Source organism: Triturus cristatus, chromosome 6 (assembly GCF_964204655.1).
Source record: "Triturus cristatus chromosome 6, aTriCri1.1, whole genome shotgun sequence".
NCBI lineage: Eukaryota > Metazoa > Chordata > Amphibia > Caudata > Salamandridae > Triturus > Triturus cristatus.
This window is the reverse complement of record NC_140589.1, coordinates 1,433,996,071-1,434,021,568: the sequence shown is the minus strand read 5'-3', so window position 1 is coordinate 1,434,021,568 and position 25,498 is coordinate 1,433,996,071. Positions and strand designations below refer to the sequence as shown.

At 46.0% G+C, this 25,498-nt stretch overlaps 1 protein-coding gene across 2 annotated transcripts in view; it reads right to left on the bottom strand.

Moving 5' to 3' along the window:
• Positions 1 to 25,498, bottom strand: part of MTHFD1L (methylenetetrahydrofolate dehydrogenase (NADP+ dependent) 1 like) — a 1,409,858-nt gene that overhangs the window by 62,183 nt on the left and 1,322,177 nt on the right. For both annotated transcript variants that reach the window (XM_085612491.1, XM_085612492.1), the window contains exon 27: positions 18,420 to 18,546. In XM_085612491.1, coding sequence (XP_085468617.1) covers positions 18,457 to 18,546 — 90 coding nt within the window. In that variant the 3' untranslated portion in view covers positions 18,420 to 18,456. The remainder of the gene's footprint in view (positions 1 to 18,419; positions 18,547 to 25,498) is intronic.

Genomic DNA, 25,498 nt, shown 5'->3' with positions numbered 1-25,498 from the left:
GGCAAGGGAAAGTATTTACAGGAGAACTGGAGAAAGGGGGCAGAAGGAGATCAATAGGTCATTCTGTACATGATGCCACAAAGTTTGCTCAACGGCAGCCATAAACCATCTTCGTAGAGGGACGCCTGGCTGCCAGGATAAAGTTGCAGTCTACTGGAGGAAGGTTGAAAGCTGACAACTGTCGCTGCTCAATCTCCACGCAAGAAGGTGGGGCACTGACAGGTTCGGGTGGAGAACCCTCCCCTGCTGCTGCGACAGAAGATCCTTTAGAAGGAGCAGCCTGATCAGAGCACCAATGGCCATTCTCAATAACTTGGGATACCAGACTCTCCGTGCCCAATCCAGAGCCACAAGGATGACTTGGGCCCGTTTGTTCCTGATCATCTTGAGAACTCTGGGCAAGAGTGGTATGGGCAGAAAGGAGCACAGGAGGCCTAAGCTCCACTTGAGATGAAAAGAGTCTCTGAGCGAGAGCTACCTTGGAAACTCCGGGGTGCATAACTGCTGACATTGCAAGTTCCCGGCGGTGGCAAACATCTAACCAAGGCTCTCCCCACTGCTGAAAGAGACCTTACACCACCTCCGGATGGAGACACCATTCGTAATCCGCGAGGCATCTTTGGCTGAGTTTTTCTGCTCTGGCGTTCAAAGAACCCATCAGGTGTTGAACCACCAGGGATAGGCCCTGCTATTCCAGCCATGTCAGAGATGAAGGGCCTCTTGACAAAAGGTCCACAACCCCACCCCGCCATGTTTGTTGCAGTACCACATAGCGGTGGTAGTGTAGATGTTAGTGGCCAACATGGATAGAGGGTAGAAAGGCTATCAATGTCAATCAGATCGTTCAGACTGATGTGGAGTCCCAATTCCGCCGGATCCCAGAGTCCTCTTATATCTACCTGTCCCAGATGGCTGCCCCATCCCAGGAGTGACGCATCTGTCACTACTGTGAGATCTGGTTGGGGAAGGGAGAGGGGTATGCTGCAGACCCTATTGCGGTTCGTTAACAACCACTGCATATCTTTCGCAGTTCCCTCCGAAATCTGGACCATGTTGGAGCGATTCCCCTGATACTGCGTCCACTGGAACTTCAGGTTGGGATCTGAAGTTCCAGTGGACGCTGAGCCCGCATATGCCAATGGGAAGGTGTCACCAGCAAGATGATGGAGTCCATGAGGCCCTGCTGCTTCAGAGTCTGTCTCACTAAAACCCAGGATAGAGGCCGGAACATCGGAATTATAGCCTGATTATTCTGGACTCTCTGTTCGGAAGAATAGGCCCAAAACTGCTCTGTGTCCAGAACACCTCCGGTGAAAGGGAGCTCTGAGAGTGAGTCAGGTGTGACTTTGGCACTTTGACAGTGAACCCCACCGAATGCAGGAGGTCCGCAGTAGTCTGGAGGTAGGAGAAGACAGCCTCAGGTGAGCCCTCCTTTAAAAGCCAGTTGTCGAGATAGGGGGAAGACTGGCACCCCTGATCTCTGCAGATGAGCTGCAGCCACTGCCATTACATTGGTGAACACCTGAGGGGCACTGGTGAGGTCAAAGGAGAGCACAGTGAACTGAAAGTTCTCATAGCTCACTGTGAACTGCAGCCAACGCCTGTGTGCAGGCAGAACAGAAATGTGGAAGTAGGAGTCCTGCAAGTCCAACGCTACCATCCAGTCTCCCGGATCCAGAGCAGACACGACCCTGAGCAAGGGTGAGTATCCTGAATTTCTCCTTCTTGAGGAAAAAGATTAGAGAGTGCATGTCAATGATAGGACAAAGCCCTCCATCCTTATAGGGCACCAGAAAGTAGCGGGAATAACAACCACGACCTACTTCTCGCATCAGCACTCTCTCTTTGGCCCAATTGGCCAAAAGAGCAGTCCTTCGTCAGCCTGTCATAAGTGGGTGGCATCGCAGGAGGGGTAGTGCCAAAGGGGAGGAGTAGCTACCTCATACAATCTGCAAAACCCACCTGTCCAATGTTATGGACCGCCAGTGGGGCAGATGATGGGGGAATTCTGCCGCACGCTGGGTGCCCATGATGAGAAACGTGCAGAGTAGGAGGATTTGATGGCTGCGGCTGCTGGGGGTGGTGGACTGACCTGACCGCTGACCACCAGACCCACAGGGTCGGTAGGTACCGCGTCCATGGCTGGGCAGATAAGGACACAGCTGTACACCACTTCTGTGGGCGTGAAAGGCAGATTGACAGTGACAAGAGGCCATGGAAATGCCCAAGGACCTAACCGTAGCCCTGCTGACCTCCTACGCCGAATCTGCTTTACCCCCGAAGAGACCGGTGTCATCAAAGGGCATGCCCATGAGTGATGACTGGACTTCCCCAGGAAAGCCAGTTGTCCTCAACCAGGCATGGCACCGCAGGGCCACTGTTGATAAAACCGCTCTGCCTACTGAGTCGGTGGTGTCTGTTCCACATCTAATGGTGAAGTTCCTGCATCCCTCCCGTCTGTAAGTGCCTGGGACAGCACGGACTGGGCCTCCTAAGGGACCATAGGCAGCACCTGCAGCATATTATCCCACAGAGCATGGGCATAGTGGCCCAAAAGGCATGCGGTGTTCACTGACTGCAATGCGAGGCAGGGGTAAGAGAGCAAATTATTGCCTAAATTGCCCAGTCTCTTGGATTCCTGATCCGGCGGGCGATTGGGAATGCGCCAGGATTCATGCGCAAAGTGGAGGCTTAGACAATTAAGCTCTCCGGGGTAGGGTGTTTCATGAGGAATTTGAGGTCCCCCTGGAGTGGGGCGGTGGCGGCGGGCAATTGTCCTGTTCACAGGAGCCCATGAGCTGGGCATGGACCAGGTTCCAAGCAGGTCATCAGTAGGTGCTTTTTTGACTGGAAGAAGCAGTTCAGAAGGGGACACTCTCGATTGAAATGCTTCCACCAAGACATTAGTCTCGACTGTCATCGAAGACAAGCTAAAGTCCCGGACCTCAGCCACCCTCGCACCACCATTGCAAATGGAGCTCCCTCCTCTGTAGCCATGCTAGGGGGAGAAAGCATGCCAGTATATGGAGAAGTGTCCATTCCACTGGCTTCACCCAGATTCTCACACTAGTCTCCAATGAGTCATAAGGCAGATATTCTTCAGGGTCCAGCGACCCCTACCATTCCTCCCCGAGTCCCAACCCATAGGAATAGGGCTAAGGCTTAGGCCTGGAAGGCATGGCTCCAGTCGGTGCTGGAATTGGGAGACACCCTTCTGGTGATTCCCCTATGGCTCTGTGTCAGAGTCAGGGATATTAAAGGGGATGGCGCTGCCGATGGGCACCTGAGGTGCCAGGAGCGTCAGCCTCATGCCATCCGTTGGGGGAAGGTCAATATGCCACAACCCGCACCTATCCGATCCAGCTGTGGATCCTTGAGCCTGACTGGCACCGTAGCCACTGGCGTAGATCAGGTATGGGCCCCTCCGAACATGCGGGGCTGAAGACACTCAGGAGGGAACAGCCCACCCAAATATCAGGTGCATAGTCTCATAAAAATCTCTTAACTGGGCAAGAGTCGCTCTGGCTCCCGGAAACTCGGGGAGGCATCGAGCCAATCCAGGCACTGGCTCAATTATGGAGCCAGGCTTCGAGTGACGCTCCCTTGTCTCGTCAGCTGATGGACGAGGTGAAGCCAAAGCATGCTTTAACGACTTCTTGTGGTGGGACTTAGACACATGGCCTGACCACTTGAAGTGTGACAATCTTCTTGCACTCCGCACCCGGGGCCTTCCTCACGACCTGGATCATGGCGTCGCACGTCGAGCCGCCAGGAGCTTGAGGGATCGCTCCCTCAAGGCCTTTGGGTGCGTGGGGCGGCAATCGGAGCAGGCCTTCAGGTCGTGCTCAAGGTACCAGAAGCACACAAGGGGCGTGTCAGTCACCGAAATCGAGCAGTGACAGGCACCGCAAGGCTTGAAGTCAGCCTTTCTAGATGACATTATCCTGCCACACCAGGAGAAAAAAATAACCTCAAAACACTGACAAAACGTTGAAAAAAATAGTAAAAAATTAACAAGGAGTAGCTCTTCCTGGAACGTCACTGACTGGCGCGGAAAGAAAAGAACTGACGTCAGCGCACTGGGTTGGCACCTATGTAGGCATCGAGTACGTCACTTCCGGTGTGGATTATGCCACCAGGGGCTGAACGACACCACCTACCGCCGCACAGGTGTACTGCTCAAGATACATTTAAGGATCCAGTCTGCCACCTGGGAATAACTCTAAGGTATGGAATCAGCGGCTAGAAGTCTCCATCAGATAATACTGTACTAAACACAGAAATATTGCTGTTTTTATTTATTTATTTATTTATTTATTTTTTTGTCCTCATTTGCCATATCCCACATTCTCTGCGTACACCAACCACCTAGCGTGCCCTCCGGTAGAAGACATGATTAATTCCTCAACCGAGCCTAAGCACGATGACATAATGGTGGATGATGATCAGCCAGAAAAAGAGACACATCCCGACTGGATTTAAATACCAGCTGTAGGATCTAAATGGAGAAAAAAACCGAAGGTTGGAGACCCTAGATCCTTGGAGTTTATTTAGGCATAATCATTGGACCCGGGGGAAAAAAAAAAAAAAAAAAAAAAAAAAACCCCGGCGCCCTATCTACGATGAATCAAAAAGTCCCAAAATGCTCGATTGCCTTTGTTACCTGGCCTGGCTAAGTCCATCCTTGATGTCTCAATCAAGGACGTCAGCCAGCCAGCATGCTGAGGCACAGATGAGTCGACCCACACTTTACAAATCTGTCTTCTGGCCAGAAGTATTGCATAGAATAAAAAGAGTCTGGCCTGGCCCGTAATATTGGAGTCTAAGCCAAAAACTATTAATGGCAATGTAAGAATCAGGTTGGCCTCTAGAATGGAATTCAGTGATGTTATTACTTCATCCCAGAACCGGGCGATAGAGGGGCAATCCTTGAACATATGAATATCCGATGCATTGGGAAGATTGCATTTATTGCACTTTTTATTTTGCTGGTACTTTGACAACCTTAACGGGGAGAGGTAGGCCCGATGTACTGTGAAAAGATGATTCCGTCTAAACCATGCAGGTTTCACAATTTTATATAGTATAGAAAAAGATTTAATCCAGTCCTCTTTGCAGTTATAGTCCAGATCTTCTCCCCAAAGTTCTCCAGGGAGGGTGAATTCGCCATCGATGTCGTCGAGCAAACTCCAGTACCACAAAGCAACTTCTTTACCCCCCCTTTGCCGCTCTACCAGTAGTTGTTCCAAGTTACTAACAATCCCCAAAGGAGCCCCTTTTTCGCCAAGAGCCCTGGCCCAGCTTACAAGTTGTATATACTTGAATCTTGCCAATCCTGATCCGACCTTACCCTGCAAATCGTCCCAAGATATAATGTCACCTTCTAACAGAAGTTCCCCCCACCTTACAATTCCTGCTTCCCTCAAAGGTGTGGTCTTTCAGCCAGGCCGGTAGACCTGGGGAGTCCCAAATTGGTGCGTAGTTGGAATAATAAGAGAGCCCCAGGTTCTTCCTGACCGATGCCCAGGCCTTGGCCAAAGATTTTAAGATTTTTAATTTCACCTTTTTGAAGAATTTTTGGTCTCCATATTTGAACAAAAATCCATCTAATGGTAGGTCCGCACCAACTAGCATTGCGTTGTACATTAACCCCAATGAAGTATTAGATGGAGACTTTAAAAGCATCCTTGAATATGAAAACATGAAGGCCCATGCATAATATTCTAGGTCAGGGAGTGCCAACCCCCCCTTCTCTCTTCTTCTCCTCAACTTTTTCCATGCAAGCCTAGTGATTCTATAGTTCCAAATAAAAGAATGTATCTCTTTCTGACATCTGTTCAACATTTTAGAGTCAAAAACCAAAGGGATAGTATTAAAGAGGAATATGTATTTGGGCAGAATAGACATTTTGACGAGGTTTACCCTCCCAATGATAGAAAGTTGGAGATGGGCCCATGACTTTAAGAGCTTCCGACAATCCTTAAATACCCGGTCTATGTTGCTTTGTGCAATATTTTCGATATCTTGTGTTATCCTAATACCAAGGTATCTCATAGAGGAAGTCGTCTTCAGATGTTCACTAGCGATGTTCCATGCCATAATTTCTGTTTTTCCAGGATTGATTTCATACCCGGAAAACGGCCAAATTCCTCCGCCCTTTTAATAACCGTTGGAAATGCTAGACCCGGGTCAGATGTTAAAATAAGAATATCATCTGCGTACAAAGCAACCCTCCTCTCCCACCCCTCGAATCTAAATGATGGAATATTCTCGTCAGTTCTCAGCACCTGCGCAAAAGGTTCTATATACAGATCGAAGAGTAAGGGAGAGAGAGGGCAACCCTGCCTAGTTCCTCTCATGATAGTAAAAGGCTCTGTCAAGACTCCATTAATTAATAATCTGGCTGATGGTGCTCCGTACAACAGAGAGATAGTACGGCAAAAATGTTCACCAAAATTAAATTTCTTCAGGACCGCATTCAGGTAGCTCCAATTAACCCTGTCAAACGCTTTAGTAGCATCCAACGTAAGAGTTGCCAAGGGGATGGAGAAAGCGGTAGCGATATCAATTGCGCCAACCAGCTCCCTTGTCAACTCAGCCAATTGTCGCCCCCTAATGAATCCCTTCTGATCTTGGTGTATAACAGATCCAATTACACTCCCTAATCTTGCTGACAAGATGGTTGCAAAGATTTAATAATCACTATTGAGGAGTGAGATTGGCCGATATGAACCACACTCACACGGATTTTTACCTGGCTTAAGTATCAGCACAATGATTGCCTCGTTCCATGACTTAGGAGGCATCTTGCCCTTGATCAAGATCTCATTAAAGAGGACCGTAAGCGTTGAAACCAAGGTTGGTGAAAGCACCCGGAAAATCTCACCAGGTAAGCCATCGGGACCTGCTGCCTTCCCCTTTTTAAGTAAATTTATTGCTGTGATGACTTCAGCCTCTGAGATTTCCTTCTCCAAGTATTTACTTTGAATCTCGGTGAAATTTGGCAGAGGTATTTTCCCCAGCCAAAGATCTCTTGCAACTTGGTCCTCAACGATGTCCTCTTTATAAATATCTCTAAAAAATTTCAGGAAAGCATTGCCTATATCAAAATTAGAGGATCTAAGGTCTGTTTCGCCTTCCACTTTTATCTCTCTAATATAGTTTTTAGCCTGATCTGGTTTCACTTTCCAGGCCAGCAACTTTCCTGCAACTTCCCCTAACTCAAACTGGGCAAGTTTGCTCACCTCCCACCTCCTTGTAACTCTCTCTTGAAGGATAGATTCCATCTGACTCTTAAGATCCATAAGCATATCTTGCTCAGCAACTGAGCCCATAGAGAGGCCGAGATTTTGTTCTATTACCTTCATCTCAGATTCTAAGGCTGTAAGCTTCTCCCTATATATCTTACGCCTATAAGAGGCTCTGTTAGTAATGACGCCTCTAAGGAATGCTTTCAGTGCCTCCCACACCTTAGTTATTACAGCAGAATCCAGATTTATCTCCCAAAAAATTTTACTTTCATCTGCTAAATGCTTGATTTCATCATCATCTAATAATATCGTACGGTCGAAGGACCACGTAGCATATCTAGGCTGCTGATCGCCTCTTAAAGAAAATGAAACAGCCGAATGATCAGACAGGTGAGACGGGAGATAATCAATTCAAATCAACGAATCATTAAGAGAAAAACTAAATAATGCGTAATCTATCCTGGATTTATGCTTATATTTAAAGTTCCGAAAGGAGACCCCCAGTTTGTTCCCCGATCGCTCTCTCCAAATATCAGCTAGCCCCAACTGTGTCATAATTGAGATCAATGTTTGTCTAGAGTTGGACAAAACTTGAGCTCTGGAACTGCTTGATTTATCTAGTTTGGTGTTAATGACGATATTGAAATCTCCCATCCATATTATGGGGTCCTGATATGTAACCAGATGATTTCTTATACAATCTAGATAATAGGGATCATCTTGATTGGGCCCATAATATCCTACTAGTATGTAAACCCGGCCATGTACCAAGATTCGAGCTATAATCCACCTACCACTTTGATCTTCTTTATGACCCAAAATTTGCACTTTCACTGATTTTTTAAAGATGATAATAATCCCTCGTATGTTTGCATTATGATCCGTGGATATAAATTTATCGATCCATCTCTGTTTTCCCAAAATTTCTGAGGCTTCAGTCCTAAGAAGATGTGATTCCTGAATGACAATAATCTGCGCGGGGGAATCTCTCAAATACTGGAAAATACGATCTCTTCTGCTCCTCACGCGCAGACCATTAACATTCCAGGATAAATACTGTAGAACAGTCATAATCCCTAGTAACTACCCACAACCACCCAAGCACTCTAACCATCCCTTCCATATAACTTGCTGTGCACGATTGAGGATTATTTGAGATTTCAGCCAAATTTGGGGACATTTTAGGCTTAAAAAGAAATGACGAATGAGGATTTTTAATTTTCTCCCATCACCAACCCCCCCTTCCCACCACCCCCTCCCTGGAAAACCCTCCCTTACTTTCTCTGACCTGTTGGGCTGTCAGATTTGCGTCATTGAGCAGTACCCTCGTACACAACTACAAGATCCAAAAAACTACCCTTCTGATTCCCCATGAAACATACCATCACAGGGGAAGAGCGTAGAATGAAAATACTTATAATATCCTCCAAAAAAATTTTTATTTTTTTTTTTCCCCATCACTCCCTTACACAAAAGCCCCCTTTTTTAATTTTTAATTTTATTTTATTTTCCTAACCCAAGTATCTGATACCATAATAGAAATACTGTTAATTTCTTGAGATTTTTTTTTTTTTCTTTTCCCTTCCTTTTTTTTTTTTTTTTTTTTACCCCTTTTACCTTTCCCTACATAATTATTCCCAATTAGCCCACCTAGGAACTATGGCCTTAATTCAGAATGATGATAGCTTCAAAAATTCATGCACCTAGCTTCGCCCTTGAGAACTCCTTAGAGTATCGTTCAGCCATGCATCTGCCTCCTGGGGAGATCTAAAATTAAGCATTTTATTATTGTACATCACCCGCAAAAAGGCAGGAAATCTCATCTGTACCGTAGCACCCAATGATCGGAATTTTTCCATTCTTTGGCCAAGCTCCCACTGACGGTCCAGAGTGGTTTTGGAGAGGTCCGATCGCACCTCAAAGGAGAACTCAGGACCCTTAACCGACTTCTCTTTTAACGCCAGATTTAATAGCTTCTCCTTCAGGGCATAAGTCTGAAAATTAATCAAGATTTTCCTTGGTTTGTCTCTTCCGGGTTTTAACCGGAATGGGTCTCGATGAATCCGCTGTATATCTTTCTCTAAAGTCTCCACATCCTCGTCGAAAACCAAAGAGGCTTTTAGCAAGTTGATCACAAAGGACTTAATATCCGCTCCTTCCTTTCCCTCCGGAATTTTAAGAAGACGGAGATTGTTCTGACGCGAAAAATTCTCAAGAGACTCAACCCTTTCTTTCAGAACAGCCCCTTCTCTCTGTAAGGAGTGGATTTTATCCTCGGCTTTCTCCATGCCCAATTTCAAAACCTCCACAGAGGTCTCCAAATTCTCAATCCGCCCTCCAAGATCATCAACTTTCTTTTCAAGGGATTCACACGTGGCTCTTATTTCCGCCTGATTGAGCTTAGAGGTTGAGAAATCAGATCTAATCTCTTCCCTCATATCTGCTAGTGTTTGTGCGAGTTCCCCCAATGTGCTCTGTTCACCGGCCGTCTCCATAACCTTTAATGTCACATCCCCACTGCTAGCCTCCGCCATCACCACTCCGGTACTAACTTCTTGGGGGGTGGATACTTGTTCACAGGCTAAAGGCCTTATGTCGGAGATATCAGACATAGGATCAGGAGAAGGGTCAGCAAAAAGTGGCAAGGTGTCCTTACTAGCACAGATCTCCAAAACCTGAGGTAGGACCTTGAAGAAGGAGCGCAGAGAGGGGGTTGTTCGAGCTGTGTTACTCTGTTGTTTCTTTTCCACTTTCTGTAAAGAGTTTCTCCCTCTAACGCGCTTCTGTACTTCCTTATCCTCTCCCTCCTGACTCCGACTTGCCCTTCTATTCTTTAACTCCCCCTCGCCTATTGGAGTGCACCTTCTGGCCTTTTCCTCTTCAAGTTGTTCACAATCCCTCTCAGCCGCCCTTACCAAAACTGCTACTTTCTCTTTTTTGCTAAGGGCCTGCTTACGCAGTATGCTTCTGTCCCCTTTAAGTATTTTCTTCCCTTTATCTATTTGTTTACTTTTAACAGGGTTATCGTGGGTATTGTGAGCCTCCTCCGCACCATCCGTAAATATCGGAGCCTTACCTTCTGTAGCATTTGGAGCCCTATCGGCGTGCTGACTTACTTCTTTGCTGACTGGGGCTGATGTCACCGACTCCTCGACCTGATTGCTGCCCCCCCCCGGCCACATCCATGCAGCGCTTTCGACGATTAACAGCGTTTAGTGCTCCTGCGGGGCCGCCAAAGCTCCGTCTTAAAAGTCCACGAGCCGCCACCGCGCGGCCGCGTCTTAGTTCCACGGCAGCCCGACACCACCTTAGCAAACAGGGGGAAAGGAGTGGCTTCTCCCCGACACACATCCGCCGAACGCCGAAAGCAAACCGGAGAGGATCAAACTTCAGCAGAGACTCCCTGCCAGTCGTGTCTCACCGGGTCCGCCGCGTAGATGGGGAAACGAGTCAGGAGGAATCAGAAAAGCATTCGAAAGAGAGGTACGAAAGAAGGTACTGCTCGGAGACGCGCGACCTGCGCTAACCCGCGGCCGCCATGTTTTCCTGAAATATTGCTGTTTTTTATAAGGCTACCAAACATTTATAGCCTGATGATTTGTGATGCTTCATGGAGACCAATGCTAACTGTATAGCGAGCCATTGCTGAACAGGAAGTAGAAGCAACAAACAACAAGCATTTGCAATGCAATAGGTCTCGCATTTATGCGAGTTTGAGCTATTGACATTGCAAATGACAATGTCTTATTTTTGTTTTCGTTTTTAAAACATAAATAAAAGGCATTGTCATTTACAATGCCAATAGCTTAACTCGCAGAAAAGACGCAGAAAATGCAACAACCACAGAAAAGCACAAGCAAACAAGCAGATACTAGCAAAATGAAACACCAGGTCGCTACTAAATGAGAAATAAGCACAAGCACAAAATAAAACAAGCATTTGCAATGCAATAGGTCTCGCATTTACGCGAGTTGGATCTATTGGCATTGTAAATGACAATGCGTTTAAAAAAAAAAAAACATAAATAAAAGGCATTGACATTTACACTGTAAATAGCTAAAACTCGCGTAAATGCGAGACCTGTTGCATTGCAAATGCTTGTTGGATGATGCTGTGGTCCTAGACCTACTTTGAAAGAGTATAAGTCAATTCTCTTTTGGTTTACAGCAGTTAACAATTTTCATGAGCGTTCTCAAGTGCAGCCGCACTCGCTCAGAGTATTAGATACATTATTCAGACAACATATGTAAACAATAAAAATGCAATACCCAATGTTTACTCAACCATGCATTTAATTCTTCATGCCAATGGTATACAGTTCTAATATATTCGTTTTTAGAGAACAAAGCAATTTAATAATTAATCATTAATTATGGAAGGTTGCTCCAGATGGAACGTGCGTAAAGAAAAGTGCTCAAGATTTCCAAGTGGAGTGTTTCTAAACACTCCACTTGGAAATCGTTCGCGCCCGTACACAAGAGATGAACTTGGCCTTTAATGCCCCCGACACGGTCGACTACAGTGAGAGATTGTTTACCCTTCTACATGAGCAAGGCCTCTATACTGATGCACAATTATCTAGCGATTGCCGGGCCTAAATTGCGACGGACCCCTATTCATTAGGACCCGCATCTCACTGACCTTGACGGGCTCATGTCCTAGATCAATATAGGAGTTGGTTGCCCCCATTTCCGTCCTGAGGAAGATCCGCAAGGCCGAGGCTCTAATTTACCCTCGCGGCCACAAGACGGATCGAAACGTCGACGCCCCTATAACTTTGTCTGGACCACACACGCTTCTTTAAACGTGCAACACAAGAATGCATTTCTGTGTTAATTTAAATTGAAAATTGTGGATTATCTACCATACATGTGGCCAGTCCGATAGGACGGTGAATCACAACCGGTCCTTTTGTTCAGAAAAAATCAATCTCTACCTTTCTTATGCCACTACTTTGAAGTCTTTTCACAATTCTTCTTCACTTGAGCACTTTTCTTTACGCACGTTCCATCTGGAGCAACCTTCCATAATTAATGATTAATGATTAAATTGCTTTGTTCTCTAAAAACGAATATATTAGAACTGTATACATTGGCATGAAGAATTAAATGCATGGTTGAGTAAACATTGGGTATTGCATTTTTATTGTTTACATATGTTGTCTGAATAATGTATCTAATACTCTGAGCGAGTGCGGCTGCACTTGAGAACGCTCATGAAAATTGTTAACTGCTGTAAACCAAAAGAGAATTGACTTATACTCTTTCAAAGTAGGTCTAGGACCACTGTTTTTTGTATTGCATCATACCCAGGTCCAGTACCGTATTAGGGTAACCCCATTTTTGTAATGGCCTGTTGGATGATGCTGGGCAGCCAACTTTTCTAAAAGGCAAAGGCAACAGGAAGCAAGTCCTGTTGGCTTTGCCAATGCATTTTGTTATCTCGTCCCGCCATAGTGTTTTCTTTTTCACACTCCCTCGCGTTTTTGTCTTTACATTCTGCAGTTGTCTCATTTTGCTTCACAATAGGTATACATTTTATTTCCATGATTCTTGTATGCCATTTATTATGCAAGGACCTCAGGTTCGAGCAGAGCATTAACATCGCAATGTTTCTAGGCGCTTGAATAATAAATAATAGGTGGCATTTTTAGCCAACCTGGTGAGGCTCAATTAATCGATCTCAAAGCATGAAAGACTGAGTGAGTCCAACTAGTTGGAATTCATTTTGAGGATGACGTCTAGTGATCTGCAGCAGGGGCATTGACCTCCGAGCTATGATGCTGCCTCAGTGTTCTGACTTGTATCTGTACGGCAACACAGCAGGAAGGAGGCTGGATTGGTGTCACTGTTTAGAACTGCTGGGGTTTCAGTGAAATGTAAACTCACACCATGGTGAGCTTCATTCCACAGCATGTGCACGAGATGTTCTGCAGGGCGGAGGAAAAAAGGACATTAAAGTCAGCATGCGCCTGGAGGCGAGGCGCTAGACCCTAGTGGGCACTATATTTCTACAGAGTAGCCGATGAAATCAGATCGGATAAAATCCGAAGGCTTTTCGACATGCCTCTGAAAGACAGGTAAGGGAGGGCAGGTCCGGTGCACGGCAAAAGGCCAGAAGAGCAGAGGAGTCATTCACGTGTCCAGCTCTGAATGACGAGTATCTGTTGAATGTAAAGCTACTGAAGGGGCAGAATCATCTTTCTGTCGGGCTGAAGCTTCTGGGCAGATATTGAGAATTTTCTAGTCCAGAAGGGCCGGCCAAACATCGTCGCCGGACAAGCTTTACAGGGCTGGACAGAGTCAGTCACAATCCGAACTCTGAAAGGCCAGTAGGGTTTGCAAGATTAAATTGAATGAAGGTTGGAGAGTCCAGAAGAGATGGGTAAAGTCAGGGATATATTATCAAGGCTAGACATTAAAACGTAAAAATACTGCCGACAGACTCGTTTCTCTCAAAGGCCTTTATAAGTAAACCGTGTCGGGTACATGTCAGGTAACTAACACCGTACCCGTTTTTTTTACAAGAGATGAGACCGTGGGCGTGGACTAATATCCTGGCCTCCCTGTCAGCCCCTTCTTCCATTTCTAAACACTTTAACAACAAGTGCGGAACCCAAAAGTAAAAAAAATAGTAAATAAAATGAGTTACTAGAGCCTCTTCCGCCAGAAAGCAGATCCATATCTGGGCCGGGGAGGAGACCTGGGAGGTGGAGGGCTGCCCGCACATGCGCAGTAACTGAATCTTTGGCGTGTTCTGCGACTGTGGCTCGTGCACAGGGACGGTGGCGCGTGCGGACTTCAAAAGCCGCCGTACTTTAATGAGTGCTGCATCGTGCAGCCAAGGCAAAAAAAGTAAAGCAGAAGTCCGGCGGGAGCCCACCCAGCCTTCGTAAATGCCGCATGGTTTCAGACGGGGCTCCTGTGAGCAAGACGGAGCCCCGCGTGGTGCTGCAGTGCGCCGCTGAAGACTCACGACCAGCCGGAGTCCCCACAAGAGCTGGTAAGTGGGGCATGCTGTACGTTTAAAGCGCGCCGCGCTTGGAGCGCACGTGTGCATTTAAAAAAAAACAAAATTGCATGTTGTACATTTAAAGCGCGACGTGCTTGGAGCGCATTTAAAAAAAAAAATTACATGAGGCTGGTGAGGACGAAAGTGAAACTGCTTGCTGGCTTGCGAGGGAAGGGGGACAGGAGATGTGCACGCCGCGTAGCTGTAAGCGCGTACACCAACTCAAATCCGCCGAGAGCCTGCGCGTGCCCATCTCCTGTCCCCCTTCCGAGGCAAGTCAGCAACAATAGATCTCGCTGGCGACAGCGCTTCGCGCTGCGTTCGCCAGGCGAGACCTAAAAATGAAAATAGGAGAGAAGCAGGCCTATGAGTCCAGCAACTCCCAGAGGTGGCACTGAATACAAATTCGACCAGCTAGCACAATGCAACAATAATAGACAATGCTGAAAGAGAATCCATGTTGAAACATAATCAGAGCACAGCATGAAACAAAATACAGAAGAGTGCAACACCCAGTAGAGAACTCCGAGAGAAGCAGGGCACCGAAAAAAGGTAGCTCGGCAAGGAACACAATGACCTCGGATGTAAAAAAGAACTGTTATGACTGAGGAAAAAGAAAACAGAAAGCCAACAAAACACCTTCCTCTGGGCTCAGCTTCTCAGCAAATAACCAGAAAAGTGGGAGTGAAAAGTCTCATTAACATGAGATTTCGATAAGTGAGGGAAGCATACCACACAGAGAACAGAGCCATGCCCAGAGACTGCAATCAGACCCTGAAAAGCGAAAAAGTCGCGAAACTCCAGGAACCCTGCAACAAAGAAATGACAAGGGCAGAGACTCCGATAAGCAATCACAACATGCAAAGTTACCAAACTCCAAACACAAGGTAAGCTGAAGGTAAGAAACCCCCAGGGCGCAATTGTCTGAGAACATAGAACGACCACTCGCTAAAATGCCTCGTCTGGGGCAGTAAACGCTATTTAAATGCAAATAAAAAGATCAACCATGAATTGGGAGAGATGCAGACCGCAGAAGAAGCACATATAACTCAAGATGTAGACACTATTAGGGAAATACATTTATAAATCTCATGTTGTACCGGGTCGGGCGTGAGCACATACCTAGACTATTTTCTTTGCAGTCTGGAACACGCAGCCTTGCATTTTAGGCACAACAGAGCATTAACTAGATAACCTACTCACACCTGGCAATGAAAGCCTTGAGGTTTTGAATACCTGTAACCGGCATAAGCTAGTGCACACATAGGTTACTAAGGGGTAATATAAAATCTTGGAAGGTTCCGGAGAAAGAGTCGCACATCTAAAGAAAACAAGCCTGGAAGTTGTGTGCGCGGGCCCGATAAACAGAATTTTTTTTTTAAAACATGCAAGTGGTGCGCGCGCTATGGCAAAAGTGAAAGCAGCTGCAGCGCGACGTCTGGTGAGTGGTGTACGATGTGCGCGCACCATGACGAGAGAGGAAAGCCTGATGGCACCGCTGCTCGTCATTGTGCGCGTAACTGCACACTCTATGCCAGACAAAAAGCTGTGGTCGGCTTTTTAAAGCCCACTCACTAAATGTCTCGCCAGACCAGTGCATGCCCTGGCTCAGGCAAGACCTAAAAAAACGGGAGTCTTTCTGAGAGGGATTTAAGCAGATGGAGCAAGACGTTCTCAATCTTATTTAGCTCAGAGACAGCTCCACTGGTGTTTGCTGTGTTGTGAGACTATGTGTGCTGGGATCCCTGCAGGTCTGGGCGAACTCAGTAGAGGAAGTACGCAACTAGTTGGGAGATGCTAAGGTGTGGTTATTAACGGTTATGATGTAATCGGAGACCAGAACGTGATTGTATGCTAAGGAATAAAGACAAACAATCCAGAGCTCCATGTGTGGCATATTCATTTGCATGCTACTGGGCTGGGAAGGATGCTACAGTGGTGACTGTCCACCAGAGATGACAGTTCTACGTGTGGATGCATGCGCTTGCACACACCCACTACGTTCCATTGTGCCTACATATTGGTGTAATCATTGCATCCTGCTATTAATCAGTGATTGGGAGAGAATAATTTTATATTTTGAGCCACAGCAGAGATATGTTATTTTGATTACTATATACATATTACATAGCTTTTCCTCTCTATGTACAGATTGTCACAGATTACCAAAGGACATGGTACTGAACAACTCACTTTGGGCACCACACTGACAGCTGGGTGTTTACAAGACAGCTCGGATTTGCCTCTATTCTCACAGTTTCTCCCTAACTGTGATTTGTTTATCCAGCAACCCCAATCCTACCTGCCAAGTCTGGTTGTTCCATTCAAAAAGCTGGACATGAGATAGCTACCACACACTCAAATGCACCTGGTGTGATAAGGTTGCCAGTCAGGTCTGACTGGGAACTGGTGGAGCTCAATCTGAAGGAGGAGTTACATTTCTCTTTTTAACTCTCTTAAATTGAGCTAGGTCATGTTTATATTTAAAGGGAAGCCCACCCACACAGAGATATATCAATATCTCTAGCTATCTTCTCGGACTGGTTCATTTCCTGAAAATTGTTGAGGGAACAGAGATATGCAAAAAGGGCAATTTTTGCCTTAGATTTAGACAACGGTGCGACTAGTGTATGGTTTATTAAATATATACTGGATATAAGGAAACACCGTTTCTAGTGAATATATTTAACCTTCTCTCTATACTCTATAGTTTCACTTTAATAATAAGTGTGAAGGTACTTTTCAGCTTCGCTTCTTCCCTTCCCGTTTATATTCTGGCCACAAGGGACCCTCTTTGTAGTAACACGTGCTAATCTTGTCCTAGAATGATGAGGTTTAAATCTTTCTCAAGGATGGAGCACCTTCATCTTCTACAGTTTATAGTTCATCACAGCGACAATCAAGGAAACAGATGCAGTTCACTTTTCTTCGTCTATGGAGGCTCCCCAAACTGTAGGCTATATTAAAAAACTATTGAGGACAAGGGCATTCTCTGTGGTGCAGAGTACCAAACGAACATTGACTGGGTTTAATGTGCTAACACAGACAGCATTAAAATATTAGAGTGAGCTGTGGGAGGAAGCCAGCTGGAGAGGACTTAGAGGGCATTAGTAGTAAAGTAGTCCCTCATGTAGATCTAGTCATGTACTTGAGTGGAAGCGGAAGGATACAGCCAATAATTTTGGTGAGAGATAAATACTCCACTGGGCTAACACAAAACATGATTACCAAAGTCTCAAGCCGATTTCTGATAGAGATTTGTTGAAGGAGTCCAATGCCTGAAAGGGATGCACCCAAAGCCCACTCTATGTATGTTAGATATAGGTCAGTTTGACAACTGCACTGTCAAAACCGGTCCTGTAGGAACGCATCGAGACCAAGCTGATTTAAAGTAGAAATTAAAGGTTACCACAGCTCAAACATCTCCTCCCACCCCCAACACGTTATCAGATGGACAAAAATGTGTCCTGGTCTATTGAGGAAAATGTCTCCTGGACTTCCAGGATGATGAATAGATCGATCCTACCAAACACATGCTTAAGGCAGCGTCCTCGTTCTACAGAGTACCTGGCTGCCTCCTACTCTAAAGATGGTGTCTTGATTTATACATTTGAAAGTGTTGATAGGAGGAAACGTTATTGCATATGGAAAGCTGCAGATATTTCAAACTGATTGTAAAGAGATGATTTGTTATTTGCAAAGAGTAGCCCGCGCGAACATTCTAAGGGTTCTGACTGGCTGAAACCAGCTCAGCTTTCTATATGGAGTGCTAATTCGCTCTATGTATGTTTGTAATGACTGTCTTTCAGATGCACCAGGCACTGCTCTGATACCTGGTCGTGTAGAGCTTGGACTACATTCTTTGCGCACTCACTTCTGTACTAAGTGGAAGAACAGGAGCACAGAATTGTAGTGGTAGATAAGGAAGTAAAGCTTGGCTGCTGACAGGAGTGCTGCTATGGAAGAGCATGTAGTCAAACCACCACCTGCTGGCCAACTCCCCAGCACCCTTTTGTGGCATTCCATGACACTGCTGAGCTGCAGGAGTTGAAATCAGTACTCAAACTTCCTGCTAGGCAAAGTAAAAAATTCTCTTCGAGTTTCGACTGCAGTGCAAACAAAATTTGCTAGTGAAAAAAGAAACCAGGTTTAACTCACCTGAGATTGAGCTACGGTAAATGTGTGTTTTATTTCTCTAAAACAGCCCTTTCACTTGCTCGGTTTCTGGGTCCAGATCAATATCGTAGAAACAGGGCCTAGTGGGCAGTCCGGGCATAGTACTCATCTGTGGGAATGAAAAATATGAAAAGTATTGAAAAAGACCAAAAGTCACAGGGGGAAACAAACTCAATCACCAGAAGATCCATGGGAAAGTAATAATTTAGTATCAACAGCAATAGCAGCAGACATTGGGAAAGGAGACTCGAAATACTGAACTGGGCAACAAGTGTGGGATTTTATTATCCAAAGCGAGTCCAAATGTGCGTTGCATAGTATCACAAAGTACCAAAACAACTTGCTATGTACTGTTTTGTGTTATTTTGTGTCAACTGGGCATTCTATGGGTTATGCATGGGCCTATCCATGCAACCATCCATGGGTTTTGACGCAAATCTCTTATCTACAATCATTAGTAGAGAGGAATTTGTGCCAAATCTTACAGCTCCTTGAGGCAGGCATAACCAGGAGAAAAGTTTTTATATCGCCTCATTTGTCTGACTTTGCAGGTGTGCTGCATTTTACAGCACAAATACAAAGTGGGAACAGCCTTAAAGCATAGTTTTTGTATTAGAAGGTACACCTTCCAGTACACAACCTAAGCCTCAAAGATAGCACACATCCTTGCACTATGGCGCAATGGAGTATGCGTTGGCATGTGGCTACCAAAAGTGCACCAATGCACAGGAAGAGAAACAATGCGCCATATCTTAAGTGTGCTCCATTTTTTATCATACTAGTAGTGAATAATAGAGCTTTATTCACTATTACAATAAACTAAAACGGGCTGAAAATAAGGAATGCGGAGCCTCGCCTCTGTTCTTGGCACTGATTCTGACACCTATGTGGCCAGGGGTGGAAAGGCATGGCCAGGGGTGGAAAGGCGTGGCCAGGGGTGGAAAGGCGTGGCCAGGGGTGGAAAGGCACGGCCAGGGGGTCACGAGCGGCAAACCAGGGGGTCACGAGCGGCAAGCCTGACAGTGCATGTAGGTTAGGCTTGCAGCGTCTCCTCTCCAGCGCCTATATCAATTGCTGGATTAGTTCAGTCAGCCTTTATTCAGAAAGCCAGCCATGTTCTTGTTTGATGAGAATCAGTGCTACCTTGGGCTTTAGATACAAACCGTATCAAAGTGCGCCAAGGGCCTAGACGCATACTGAGGGATAGTGCTTTTAAACAGAGGGAAACTAAAGTACTGTAAATGGCTAAGAGGAAACACTTGAGAGGCCAATAAGCATTCCCAGTTGGGTAGAACTAAGAAATGGCTTGGATAGGAAAGAATGTAGTATCAGGAAAGGGCTACTTTGGCTTAATATTTGCTTTTTGTTCTCCCTTGATTGAATCTGGCATGCTATCAAAGTTGGGTCAATAAAACTGAAAACACAATCGGGCTAAAGTGCACAATGTGAAAGATTATATTTGGCAGATTTATAGTATGATGCATCGACTTTTTTGTTGTATTGAAATATTTTTTATCTCAACAGAGATATACATTACTTTTCTGCTGGCAAACTTGCAAAAACATGTCATGAAATCATAGATCCATCTGGATCAGGGCTTTTTTCCAGTGCTTAGTGCTGGGACAGAGTCTGACTTGTATCTAGAATAAGTAAAATGCTCTACTGGGGCCTGTATATAACAGACTGATGAACAAGTGCAGCAGAGTGCACAAGGAAGACTGCTTCACTTCCCTGGATCTAGCATTAGGTTTTGGCAGAGCCTGCAGCAAACACAGTTTGTCGTTCAAACCTTTTGGCCCACCAACTTGTACCAACCCCATGCTACTAAATTAAAATTATTTTTATACATTCTTATAGAAGTGCTGCAAAAGGTAGCACCGCCTCCAGTTAATAAACTGCTTTTTACTCAATACATAAACAAAGTCGTGGTGATCAGACATGTTGTTTGTTTGGTTCATTGTTAGGGGCAAGAGAATATCCACCGAAAAAAGCGTTACGTAAGGTATTTTGTTCTTTTAATAGATACTTCCAAACTGAAATTCCTTACCCTGTGAATAGATACCAAAGCAGTACCTCCCCAGGTGGTGTGTCTGGGAAACCGCTTAAACCAAAGTCCTGCAGGACCAAGTGGGCAAAATACCCATCTCGACAGATCTGACAAACAAGTTACTTACCTTCGGTAACGATATATCTGCAAGAAACATCAGTAGTGATAGATTCCTTACTTTAGAATTACCCCCAGGCATCAGACTGGATCCGGAAAGTTTTCGTCAGCAGCACCCCTGCACGTCGGTAGGTGGCGTCGCGCTGCTCCGCGTACGTCGTTGGCTTCGTGGTTCCCGAGATGACCTCACGGGCGCTACTTAGACGCCGCCCACGCGCGCGGACGACAGTTCTGTACACTACTTTCCACGCCAGGAACCCAGAGCCATGCAAGATACTGACCACTGGTGCATTCAAACTAGGGCCCTGAAAGGGATGACCTTAACCCTAGAAATCAGTTCGCAGAACAGGGAGGATGGGTGGGGTGGTAAGGAGTCTATCACCAATGTTTCTTACAGATATATCGTTACCGAAGGTAAGTAACTTGTTCATCTGAATGAAAAACTCCGTGATAGATTCCTTACCTTAGAATAGATACCCCAGCAGTACGAACCCCGGAGGTGGGTCTGTGAATCAAGATCACACCAGGAAGTCCCGGAGAACAGAACGGCCAAAGAAGCCGTCTCTCCGGACTTGGCTGTCTAGTCAATAATGCTTAGTAAACGTGTGCAGCGAGGTCCACGTCGCTGCCTAACAGATGTCTTGCAGGGGGACACCTCGTCCCAATGCAGTAGTGGCTGCAGTAGCTCTAGTGGAATGAGCACGCAGCCCCACGGAGGTTCTTTTTTAGCCAAAGAGTAACAGGCTTGGATACACAAGACGACCCAGCGGGAGATAGTCCTCTTGTGTACGGACCGACCTTTCTTGGTGCCAATGTAGCCAACAAAGAGTTGGTCATCCACCCGGAACTGTTGCGTGCGGTTGAGATAAAAGGAGAGCGCACGTTTTGGGTCCAGACGGTGGAGCCTCTCTTCCACTCTGTAAGGATGCGGAGGCGGAAAGAAGGTGGGCAAGGTAATAGTCTGCCAGATGTGAAAAGCCATAACAACTTTTGGTAAAAAGGAAGGATAGGGTCTGAGCACAACCTTGTCCGGATGGACCGACAGAAAAAGAGTCTTACAAGAAAGAGCCTGGAGTTCACTCACCCGCCTAGCGGAGGTGATGGCCACCAGGAAAGCAGTCTTCAAGGTCAAAAGACGAAGAGGAAAGTTGTGAAGGAGCTCAAAGGGAGCACACATCAAGTACGTAAGAACCAGATTCAAGTCCCACTGCGTCATCACGAAAGGAATAGGAGGAAAAAGGTGTGTAATGCCTTTAAGAAATCTATTTACAACAGGGGACTTGAAAAGAGAGGCTGATCAGGGAGCTTGAGAAAGGCAGAAAAAGAAAAAAGGTAGCCCTTGATAGTGCCCAGAGCAGTGCCCTGCCGGGCCAAAGAAAGAAGGAACAAAAGGACTTCTGAAAGAGGGGCAGAAAGGAGATTCACAGCCTTTGCCTTTGCACCATGCCACAAATTTGTTCCACCTGCAGGCGTATACCATTTTTTGGGAGGGACGCCTGGCTGCCAGAATGACATCACAAGCTTCAGGAGGCAAGTCGAAAGGAATCAACTGCCGTCGCTCAATCTCCACACAAAGAGGTGGAGACTGGACAGGTTCGGGTGGAGGACCGTCTCCTGCTGCTGCGACAGAAGATCCTCCCGAAGAAGCAGTCTGAACGGATCGATGCTCATACTGAGTAGCTCGGGATACCACACTCTTCGAGCCCAGTCCGGGGCCACAATGATGACTTGTGCCCGGTCGCGCCTGATCTTCTTCAGCACTCTGGGCAGAAGTGGTATAGGCGGAAAGGCGTACAACAGACTGCAACTCTACTCGCGACGAAAAGCGTAGAAGAGCGACTGCCGCCTTGGAAAGTCCAACACGCAGAACTGATGACATTGCGCGTTCTCTTCGGTGGCGAATAGATCTAACCAAGGCTCTCCCCACTGCTGAAAGAGACCTTGCACCACCTCTGAGTGAAGACGCCATTCGTGATCCATTGTGCACCTGCGGCTGAGTTTGTCCAACCCTGGCGTTCAGAGAACCTGCCAGGTGTTGAACCACCAGGAAAATGCCCTGAAGTTCCAGCCATGGCCAGAGGCGCAGAGCCTCCTGACAGAGGGTCCACGACCCCACCCCACCCCACCTTGCTTGTTGCAGTACGACATGGCGGTGGTGTTGTCTGTGAACTACTTTTCTCCAAGACACAAAAGATGTCTTGCGCCTCTTGCCAGAGATTGCATTTAACATCGAGACTGACCTCCTGGTCAGCTTTGATGTGGAATCCCTTTATACCTGCATTCCACAAGAAGAGACACTCGAGGCGATTAGGATCCTTCTAGACAATAGAGATCGGGACACCACTACACCTACACACTTCATCATGGAATGCGCCAGACTGGCGATGATGGAGAACTTTTTTCAATTTGAAGAGACTGTGTTCCTTCAAATCTCCGGAACATCTATGGGGAGTATTTTCGCTCCCAGCCTGGCAAATCTCTATGTCCATCTTTTCGAACAGAATTGTGTGTTAACCAGTCAGAATCCCTTTCATGCACAGATCACATGCTGGAAGAGATACATAGATGATATCCTAGTGGTATGGCATGGGTCAGTAGCCACTTTGTTAGATTTCCACTCTTGGCTTAATGCTCAAAACAACTTCTTGAGATTTACAGTGACTCATGACAAAGCTAGACTCCCCTTCTTGGATATTATGATCTATCCGACGTCAGGAGTGTTGGGAAGTGAACTATACAAAAAACCTCAGGCAAAAAACTCACTGCTTAGTTTCCAAAGTCATCATCCTAAGTCCCTTCGACACAATCTCCCAGTAGGTCAGTTCCTACGTATTCGTAGGAACTGTTCAGATTTGGATAACTTCCAACATCATGCTGAGGCACTCTCAAGGCAACTGCAAGTCAGGAAATACCCCACACATTTAGTGAAACAGGCCTGGAAACGGGCGTCAAACAACAACAGGGACGCTCTCTTAGAGCCCCCGGTAGTCAAGGCACCACTCACAAGAATGACCTTTGTCACCACCTTTAGTACACTATCAAATAGTGTCCAGAAGTCGGTGCGGAAACACTGGCGTATCCTCAATGTGGGGAATGCAGAGATCCCACTACCTCTGTTCTCTTTCAAGAGAGGAACAAATCTGCGCGACAATCTTGTACATACAAGACCGAGGGCCAAAGACAGAGGGAAAACACCTACACTGTGGGACTTACCACCTGTACAAGGCCACTACCCATGTGGCTCGTGCACAGCTTGCCCACAGACACAGCCAACTAAATCTGTTGACTTAGGGTTAGATAAACCCTGGATCCTACGGCGTCACACTAATTGTAATTCTGAACGGGTAATTTACCAAATCACGTGCCCCTGTTCACTTAGATACATAGGGATGACCACACGTAAGATCAAGGTCCGTATCAGTGAACATAAAAGCACCATCAGGTGCAAAAAACAAGCTACCAGATTAACTAGCCATTTCCTGTCCCTCAACCACAGACCAGAAGATCTGCGCTGGGTAATTTTAGAACAACCCTTTATTCCACCTCATGTCACAGATATCCACAAGTTCCTTTTCATGAAGGAACAAAAATGGGTGTTCAAAATGCATAGCGACTGTGTAGGTCTGAATGACCAAATACCATGGACCTCGCTCTGAAATGACGGGCCGTTTGTAGGATTTTGCTTCAGTATCCGACATGAGATCCTGAGTTACACACACTAAGAGTGCCATCATTTGCAAATCTGACTACGAGATTTATTTGCGGAATATGACAAACTTACCACATATCACCTCGATGCGATACACGCTAATAACATAGTCTTTGTATATAGACTAGCAAGCACAACTGTCCTTGGGCAGAGGGCACCAAGCTATCAATGTTTTGAAGGGTAATTTACTAATAAACTACAATTCCCGATGCGCAATGCGTTTATGCCTAAACGCCGCGCTCGTCATCAATCAGGGACAGTTTGGAGCCGCAGACCGCGCATGGTGCAGTGACGCGCGGCGAATCCTCAAATAGGATTCACTATCGCTGTAGTACACCTCCCCTTCTCGCTCACACACCGCGAGAGGTACCGACGGAGAGGTAAGGTGTACAGGCAGAAACTAACTGAATTGGGTTTTGTATCCTTAACGCTAGTAAACTGCATCAGTCAAAAGGGTAACGGTGTTAGGAGCCTTGGGTTACTGGTTTTGTGTTGAGGTTCTTTCGTGGAATACCGAATCGGCTACTTTTCACTAACGAAACGCCGTATTGGGATTACTCACTCTCTGGCATCATTTACATCAGTCACTGGCTTTCACCCACGCAGTGTAGCAGTAGACTTTGGGGAGAGATATAATATTGCTTTAGCCAACTGCACAGGCACTCCGTTTGTTCATAACAGAGACACGATTGTTGACAATCTTTTTTCGACGCTCAGTCGACCGTGAATCTTCTGCCTTGTTTGTTTTTAATGGTTGCGCGCATTGTACAAATGTTTAAACGTTTCAGGAGCATTTGTTATGAAAAATTTTTTACGCTTGTACTTTTTCCTTAGAGCGGTGCCTCCTATACCTGAGCAGTTGCCGGGTGGGGTGAGGCACATACCCAGTTGTATTCGGGTGAGTTATAATTCTAACGTTTCACTTGCGGTGATGGACGTAGAATTATCTAGTACACTATTTGGTAACTTTGAACTAAAATCGACATTTCCAATGTGTTTGCGGTTTTACTATAACATGTCACCACTCTGTTTGTTTGTATTGATCACTGTTGTTGCTTTTACAGGTATCTACCTGTACCAAGAACATGGTCCAGGTTGTATGTTTTTGAGTTTTTGTATTCACTACACCGTTAATATGCAGTAGCTTTCTGGTCCTGACGAAAGCTGGGATAGAGTATATCCAAGAGC